The sequence below is a fragment of the Didymosphaeria variabile genome (genome assembly GCF_027946475.1).
Source record: "Didymosphaeria variabile strain IMI 356815 chromosome Unknown scaffold_2, whole genome shotgun sequence".
Classification (NCBI taxonomy): Eukaryota; Fungi; Ascomycota; class Dothideomycetes; order Pleosporales; family Didymosphaeriaceae; genus Didymosphaeria; species Didymosphaeria variabile.
This window is the reverse complement of record NW_026611621.1, coordinates 3,837,387-3,846,159: the sequence shown is the minus strand read 5'-3', so window position 1 is coordinate 3,846,159 and position 8,773 is coordinate 3,837,387. Positions and strand designations below refer to the sequence as shown.

General features: G+C 55.4%; 3 protein-coding genes across 3 annotated transcripts; 1 reads left to right on the top strand and 2 right to left on the bottom strand.

Annotated features, from left to right (window-relative positions):
* Positions 1-3,047: 3,047 nt before the first annotated feature.
* On the bottom strand, positions 3,048-3,783 carry PRX1 (peroxiredoxin 1; the record flags this gene model as incomplete). Its single annotated transcript, XM_056211776.1, has 2 exons — positions 3,048-3,387; positions 3,434-3,783. 2 exons carry the CDS (start codon positions 3,781-3,783, stop codon positions 3,048-3,050), a joined length of 690 nt encoding a protein of 229 aa, XP_056075249.1.
* A 1,550-nt stretch (positions 3,784-5,333) lies between these two features.
* N0V89_002971 (uncharacterized protein) lies at positions 5,334-7,203 on the top strand (the record flags this gene model as incomplete). The annotated part of the gene is made up of 3 exons (XM_056211775.1): positions 5,334-5,832; positions 5,892-6,965; positions 7,022-7,203. The coding sequence occupies 3 exons, from the start codon at positions 5,334-5,336 to the stop codon at positions 7,201-7,203; spliced, it is 1,755 nt and encodes a 584-aa protein (XP_056075248.1).
* A 532-nt stretch (positions 7,204-7,735) lies between these two features.
* Positions 7,736-8,692, bottom strand: N0V89_002970 (uncharacterized protein; the record flags this gene model as incomplete). Its single annotated transcript, XM_056211774.1, has 2 exons — positions 7,736-8,032; positions 8,090-8,692. 2 exons carry the CDS (start codon positions 8,690-8,692, stop codon positions 7,736-7,738), a joined length of 900 nt encoding a protein of 299 aa, XP_056075247.1.
* Positions 8,693-8,773: the final 81 nt, after the last annotated feature.

Here is an 8,773-nt window from a genome sequence, read left to right as displayed (position 1 = left end):
CGAAGAGGCACCGCCGCTTCTGGATGGCGCGTCTTCCTCGGGGCTATCGCTGTCGCTCCGTGTACCGGGCGTTCCCATTCCAAGCTTACCTGGATCGATAGTCGACAAGGGGGCCACGACGCTTCTATAGGCGCCACAACTTCTGCCCAATGTGTTGGTTGCTGTCCACTTGAGGCTTCGCAAGTTGAAGACGCTTATTTGCTCAATATAATGATTGGCACTGTCTTGGCCACCGACAACGACCATTTCAGCTCCACCCTCGCCGTCGAGCTGCACTCCAATAGAGCCTTGATTGGGCAAACTTGAGGATGGATTGTGCCTTATCGCTGTCAAAGTAGCATTTGTGGAAGAGAAAACAGCGGCCGAAGGCAGAATCGTTGCACAGTGTGCATAGCGGCCCTGTGGAGCATCGGGTGTTGCTATATGCATCCATGTTCTGGTGGGGACGTCGTAGATATGTATATCGGACATGACCACGACTTCTGGCTGTGCATCTGCAGGAGTGCCCTGTGGTACCGCGGCGGACTGGTTTGTTTGTTGAGATGCAGGGGACATACCCCCGTAACAAACGAGCTTTGTGTCTCCAAGACCGCAGACACTGTGAAAGTACCTAGGCGGAGGTAAATCGCCTTTCGCATCAATCTTTGTCCAATGTCGCGTAATCAGGTCGAGCTCGTATAGATCCGAAGTGAGTTGTGGCCGCGTTCTAGACAGCCTCCTACCTCCAAATACATAGAGCTTGTCGCCTAATATGGTGGTGGTCGCGCCAACCAGCGGGTGCGGCTCACGACCCGTTGTACGGTGAACATTGCAGACAAGGCCTGATAGTCCAGATGTTGAGCTGGAAGGAGTACCGAGCCCCGCTGTTTGCATCAATGCAGGTGATACTCCCAAGCCAGGTGTCCTCGCAGATAAAGGAGGCGGCCGTTCTCCATCTTGACCTTCTTGTCGATGGAGGCTCGTTTGACTGGAGTTGACACTGGAATAGTTATTGGCTCGGAAAGTATCTGGATACAACTGCGATGGCGATGGTGCTGAGGTTTGCGAGTCGATGGTGTTTGTCCGGCTCGTGTTCGGCGTCTGACGGGCCATCATCCTGGCCGAACTCAAGACCCAGGGAGGGGAGACAGGAGATTTGATGTCCCAATCAAAGGGAAGAGTAATGGGCGATGTAGAGAATCGTTGAATAGGTAACGCCCAGTCCGGAATTACGATCTCCACATGCCGCGACCTAATGCTAGAGGAGTCGCCAACAGAACTGCGAGGCAGAGGAAAGCTCGAAAGACTGGGATGGCCACTGGATACAACCGTAGAGGTTCTGGAGGAGGAAAGTCCACAAGATGTACAAGGACTGTCAGGTGCTATGCTCGGAACATAATGTGGGATAAGGATGGGAACGTGCTTAGGCCTAAGCTTTGTTGAACAGGAAGAGTGGGTGACAACAGCAGAAGGGTGCTCAGCATGGACAGGGGCGGATGGCAATCCAGCGAGGCCAGACGAGACTGCCTAGAAGCCGCATGGTCAGCGCTTGCACTACGCGTGGAAGGGAGCCAGGCTCTGATATGAGTACCTCGGAATGAGCACGAATGTGGGAACTTGCAGCCTCGCGAGATCGTGTTCTCTGGTTCGACAAAGCGCGTTTGAGCTTGAATACCCTGGGCTTTTTCCAGATAGATGACGTCCCGTCTCCCAAAGGACCGGCTCCAACCGAAGGATAGGCTACAACTCCTAAAGGAAGCATTGTCAGTGATGAAACTTGGTGAAGACCAAAAGAGAACAGAAAGGCTCGAAAGGGGACGAGTCGTTGTTTTCAACGGCCACTTTGCATCCCAGCTGCAGACGAGGCCCCGTTGCAGGAATAGCCAACCAAGCCGTGGGTGCGATTTAGGAAGGGATACACATGATACAGATGCGGTGCGAGTGTATTGTAACACAGGCACGGCACCGCGGCTGCATCTGCACACGCTCGTGGGACAGGACTCAGGGCCGGCTGAAGGGTTTCTAAGGGAGACAAGAACATTGGCCTGGTCTCCAATTCGCGTCGAGTGCACGCGATGGGGTGAGATGGGCGGTAGCTACGGGCAGATGGGCATGACACGTGCTTGGGTGAGGGATGATGGAGGGGCGGCGCGAGATGTAAAGAAAGACACAGCCTTACGTTAGGTGCGCCACGCACAGCGGGCGGGAGATGCGAAATGAGAGCAAAGAGCGTTGGGAGCGGTACCGCAGCAGCCAACGGTGTGGAGAAAGGCAGCAGTCGTGCGTTTGGGCGCAAAGGTTCGTGGTGGGCTAAGAATGGAAGAGGCTTAGTCGGGTCTCGGCGTCGAGTTGCTGGAACCTGAGGAATGCAAGGACGTAGGCGCGGACAAAGGGCGAGCAGCGCGGTCTTCGGGCGGGCCGCAACAGCTGTGGACGAGAATAGAAGGCGAGTGTCGCGCTGGGGCGTGGGTACGGAGGAGTCGACTACTCCGCTCCTGGAGGAATGCGGTGAGCGACGGGGAGACGGGGAGATGGGGAGATGGGAGTAGGCGCGCAGCAGGGGACACGCGGCACAGAAGGCTGGACAGCAAACAAAATTCAGAACGTCAAGCAGCAGGATGCAGAAGCGTCGCACAGCTCCGTTGCCCGCAGAAGAGGTTATGTTATTCGCAAGCGCACCCGGCCTCCTGGGATGTCGAAACGCACGGCCCTGCTAGAATCGTGCGGGCGAGCAGCAGTGCCGGGATTCGGGCAAATGAGCTCCTTACATATAGGCACAAATCCACCACTCCTCACGGCGCGCGCACATGCCAGCAGATTCACGACAAAAGCAAGGCAGCATCGAACAAGTGGTTGGTATCATCCATTTGGCTACGAAAACCCTTCAAATCTTCAGCCCTATCGCGTGGCGGAGCAGGGACGGACAAGCCTCGAAGCATTTATCATGTTCTAGAAGCATAAACGTCCGATCCCAGCTCCTATCCGATAAGCCCTGCCGTCGAATCTCCGCGGCGCCCATTCAGAACGCCGCAACGCGCTGGCAATGCCTCCCCTCTACCTGTACAAGCTTATGCGGCAGAAGTCTTCTCCTTGGGGAGCGGGGTAAACCTGAGGTAGGGCTTCACGATCTTGAAGTCCGGGAACAGCTCCTTGGCCTGCTCGTTGTTGACGCTGGGGTGGACGATGACATCGTCGCCGGGGACCCAGTTGATGGGGGTTGTTACACGGTGCTTGTCGCCAGTCTGGAGCGAGTCGACAACGCGGAGCACCTCGGCCGTGTTGCGGCCGGTGGAGGCGGGGTAGGAGAGGATCAGGCGGATCGTCTTCTTGGGGTCGATGATGAAGACAGACCGGATGGTGAAAGCAATGCCCTTGGAATCGACATTGGTCGTGTCCTGGTAGTCAAGCCTGCAGATGGGTAAGCACGGGAATGGGCATGCCTGGACGCGCTTACATATCGTAGGCGTAGGCAACCTTGCGCTCCTTGTCGCCGATGATGGGGAAGTTCAGGCTGCTTCCGCTGATCTCGTCGATGTCCTTGATCCAGCCATCGTGGCTGTCGATTGTGTTGGCCGAAAGACCAATGAGCTTGACACCGCGCTTGGTGAACTCGGGCTCAAGCTTTGCGAAGGCGCCGAGCTCCGTGGTGCAGACGGGCGTGTAGTCCTCGGGGTGGGAGAAGAGAACGACCCAGTTGTCGCCAATGAACTCGTGGAAGTCGATGGGGCCCTTTGTGGTCTCGGCCTTGAAGTTGGGGGCGATGGAGCCGAGGCGTAGAGGCTGCTGGCGCTCTTCGTTTGCCATTGTGTCTGCCGGCGCGCGTCAGTCCAGTAGGCTGAGGGTGAGGGGTAGCGGGGTAGCAGGGTAGCAGCGCGCGAGCGGAGCTGCACTGGATGCGGCGTACCTTGGTCTGGTTGAGGCTGTGAAGGGGCGTGGAAGATGCAGGTATTGTCTGCTGTATGTGGACAGAGGTGTCGGGAGTGAATCAAGGTCAGGAGCTGGTTTGAGAGCGCTGGAATGTGCTCGTCTCGACCCCTCTTGTATACCACCAGCTAACAGTGGCTCACAGCTCGCATCTGGAATAGCGTTCTTTGGCTCCGAGCACGCAATTCTCTCTTGTGGGCAACAAAACCTTTTCTGCCTCCATACTCGCCCTCTCAAACCAATCAGCTGCCATCGTCAGAGGGCGGTCAGATGCATCACGGCGAATGCCATCACTGCCGCAAGCCTCAAGGAATATGTCGTGTTTCTCGGCGACCACGATTCCTCATCGTCCGAATCGGCATGCTACCAATCCGCAGCCGACGGCAATGCTGCTTTGCAATGCCTTTCTTTTTTCATTATGAAGTCCCAGGATTGGACAAGACAATGTACAAAGACGTCCGACTTCGGACGGCCTACGCGTGTGAAGCGGTCGTTTGGTGTATCCAGGCCCGCTTTCCCTAGACGCAGTCTAGTCTAGCAGTGCGGCAGGAGTATGCACCATAATTGTTTACATTATAGCACTTTCAGCCGCCACTCCAGTGACGTCTCAATTACTCGGTATACAGTCCATGCCGCCAAGAGCATCCTATCGGGGTCAGCACTGCGTGTCCGTTAGTGCATCGGTACCATCCCTGTGCAAGCAGGACCTTTGATTCGCACGATGCTACCGTCTACCCTGCCATGAACCAGTGGAGGTCAACCAAAGCACGTGGAAGAGGCCCTCTGAAGCACGGGAAAGCCCGTGGATGCCGGATGAGGCGCTTGATAACATGTCCTACCATTTGCTGACGGCTGCTGACGGCTGGCCGTGATGTGATGACGCCAAAACAACTTTGTCTCCAGGGCGATGCCAGAGATGCATATTCACAGACACGCCCCATTGTCGTGCAGATAGGCGTAGCTGATTCGAGAAGAGCAAATATCACGGCCTTGGATGCATTACTATCGATGCTGCGTTGGGGCCATCTCCAAGCCCACGGAGATTTACCCCACCTTTCACCAATCATGTCCCGATATTCGCACTATATCAAGCAGGAGTCAAGTCCAGGCTCCAATTTTTGCACAGAGGGCGTCAACCGCTTCTAATATCCGGCGGTCAACGCCCTATTGCATTTTCTTCGTCATATTCCCGTCCGCACCAACCCAATCCCCGGCATTCATCCGAACCAAAGGCTGCGCCGCCGATGCGCTTGCTGCTTAATCGCACAACTATCGGGACCTAGCTCCAATCCCACCGCTTGTGGGTCTTGTCACCATGGCAGAATATATCCCCTCTTTCCTGCATCCCATTCTGCTCTTCAATCTGACTGAGGAACTCTTGTCCCAAGGAGGACACAGCTCTAAGACGGCGTTGATGCACGCTTCTACCCATGGCAGATCCAGAAATCGAGCTGCCTCCGCAGCCCGAACAGGCATATTCCCGCGGTGAAGCTCCGGGAATAAACGCAAATACCCCGGGCATAAAGAGCTATGCTCCATCCGAACCCCAACCTCGTACCGCACGAAATTCGGTCGCAAAATTCGATGAAAAGAATGACAGTCAGGCTGTGCCAGAGAGCGAAGAGGTAGAACCAGGAGACATCGTTTTCCATTATCTCACTTACTCGACCGAACTGCCTCCACCAACATCAATATGCCCGACCAGAGAGGGCCAACAACCGGCCCCTGAGGCACCGAATCTCAAGAAATACGATAACCCATTCGACTGGCCTGAGACCAGGAAGAACGTGACCGTCTATTTCTCTTGCTTCATCACGGCTTTGACCGCCTTCTCAGCTGGATCATACTCGCCTGGTGTTCAACAAATGACTGAAGAATGGCATGTGAGCAGCGTAGCCGCGTTCGTAGGCATAACAACATTCACCTGCGGTAAGCAGTGCCTTTGTTTTTGTATCTTTACAGTTAGAGCCGTGTTAATCGTAACCCAGGCTTCGCAGTAGCACCCATGATACTAGCGCCCTTCTCCGAGATCAATGGCCGCCGTCCTGTCTTCATTGCTTCCGGCATCCTCTTCGTGATATGCCAACTATGTACAGGACTAACCCAGTCCTATGCCGGCATGCTCGTCGTACGTTTCTTCACCGGCGTAGGTGGATCTACATTCTCCACCATGGTCGGCGGTGTCGTCTCAGACATTTACCATACCGAAGACCGGAATACTCCCATGGCCCTCTTCTCCGGCGGTGCTCTCTTCGGAACCGGCTGGGGCCCTCTCGTCTGCGGCTTTATCGCGCAAAATACAACATGGCGCTGGATCTTCTACATGCAGGCCATCATGAACGGCGCCGCCGTGGCCCTGATCTGCGTTACCTTCAAGGAGACCCGTGGCAGCGTGCTCCTTAGTCGCAAAGCCACAGCGCTCAATAAGTGGTACGCCGCGCGCGAAGAAGCCGGCTACTACACCGTCAACATGCCCAGCGCAGATGGGAAAGCCGCCGTGCCCCAGCGCATCCGCTGGAAAGTGAAGGAAGACGAGCTGCGCGCTAGCTTGATGAGCATGATCCGCACCTCTCTCTTCCGGCCTTTCCATCTCCTCTTCACCGAGCCAGTCGTCTTCTTCTTCAGCCTGTGGGTCGCCTTCTCCTGGGCTGTGCTGTACCTCACGCTCGCCGCCATCCCGCTCGTCTTCCAGCGCAACCACGGCTTCTCGTTACAGCAAGCCAACGCGGTCTTCGCTGCTATGTGCGTGGGAGCCATCATCTCGACATTCATCTCTATATACCAGGAGAAGATTGCAAAGAAATATGGGAAATTGACGAACACGCCCGAAGGACGGTTGTACTTTGCGTGCATCGAGAGCGCGTGCATGCCGATCGGGCTTTTCATGTTCGGATGGACGAGCTTCTCAGGGATCCACTGGATCGTGCCGTCCATTGCTGTTGCTATTGCGACGATTGGTATATTCAGCATATACCTGTCGACGTTCAACTACCTGGCGGATACGTACCATCGGTATGCGAGCTCAGCACTGGCTGCGCAGAGTTTCTGCAGAAACATGCTCGGTATGTTACTTCCTCCTACTGCATCTATCATGATTGCATAGCTGACAATGGAACAGGTGGTGCCTTTCCCCTCGTAACCCGCCAGATGTACAACGGCCTCACCTTCGGCGGGGCCTCCAGCCTCCTCGGCGGCATCGGCACTCTGCTCACCATCGTGCCATGGGTGCTCGTCTTTTACGGGCCCAAGATCCGCCGCAGGAGCAAGTTTGCATCCGAAATCATGAATACGCACGATTGATCTCTCTATCCTAGAAGGCATTCGTCCGGAAATAGTCACGTCTCTGAGAAAGCGATCCTGGATAGCTGCATTTTGATTTCACGGCCGCTTCGTTCAGATGGTTTCGCACAGTAAATGATACCCAGATAGGGAGGAAGTCTGATTTATGAGAATTGTTAGGCATAGCGTATGCGCCTCAGTAACGTTGACTTTCAAATCGCAAGCGCCTAGTTGTTCCGTTAATTTTACTAAGGTGACTTTACGTTCTCATCAAATGAATAGATTTTGCGACAGTGCCTCGAACAATATTCTGGTGCCCTGTACTACACCAAATGAGCGATGCAGTGCCCAAACTTTTGCCCTAACGACGTATCTCTGTGCCCATGCACAAAGTGAACTTGAGTCGCGTAGGATTTCCTAGGAGCCAATTTCACGACTCAGGAAGAAAACAATCACGGATGTATGGGCGCAGGCGTGGGAGAACAATAAGGATGATTTCTCAACACTATCAACATCTCCATCTTCAGAAACTGAGTGCACGCCCAAAGCGTTTCTATCCGCGGCGCCTAGTCGTAGGCGCAGGGCTCTTTCCAGTCGCCTTCGCGTAGCTCGGAGACCCCTTAACGGTCGAGTCCGACGAAGGCCCCTTGCCCGCCGCAACGTAACCCTTGTTGAGCTTCTTGCTCTCGGTCTTCTTCGAGGTCGGGCTGTTCCAATAGACTACCATCTGCAGGGCGAGGATGGCGTTGAGCACGAAGCCCGCGATGAAGTTGTAAAGGATGAGCGGGTCGGGGACTTCCTGGAGGGTGGTGAAAATGCGGGACAGAGAGCCGAGGAGGTAATTGATGACCTGTTACCACAACGTTAGCACTTGTTCACATGGCTACCGCCAAGAAGGAAGACTTACAGCGAAGGCGCTCAGCTGCCCGGTTCCACCCTGCTGATACACGGTCCAGATCTGCGGCAGCTTGCTCGCCACGCTGAGCACACCGGCACCAGCCTGAAGATACCCTAAAGCCTTCACGTCGACGATGTCGGGCATCGCAAGCGCTGTGCCTACGGCGACAAGGCCTGCCACCCATGCGCCGATACTGCCCACGCCCCTCCCTCCAAACTTCAGCACGAGACTAGCAATGACCACGTTCTGTACGAGGATCAAGGCTGTCTCTCCGTAGGTGCTGAATGGGAATCCATGGCGCACATTGTAGGCGAGGCTGATCAGGTAGCTGCCGCTTTCCAGCAGGTAGGCAAGGAAGGAGATGCCGTCAGCGGACTGCGCGTTGAGGATCTTGAGGAGCTGCGGGATTTTGACGACGGACGAGGCGGCGATGATACCGATGCCGAGACCTTTGCTGATTGCGAGCTTGAGGCACTCTGGCGAGGCGAAGGGATCAATGTCGACGACAAGGGTTTTGTAGCACACAGGGCCGATGAGGCTTCGGCCGGTCTCAACCAGCGGAGCCGGGAGATTGTGGGTGATCGGCTGCAGCACTGAGCGAACGGCGTCCATGGTGGTGGTTGTCGACGGGTGTCTAACGATGGAGTGCAGTGTTGCTAGCTGGTGGGCTTATTATTACTGTGTACACAGTAT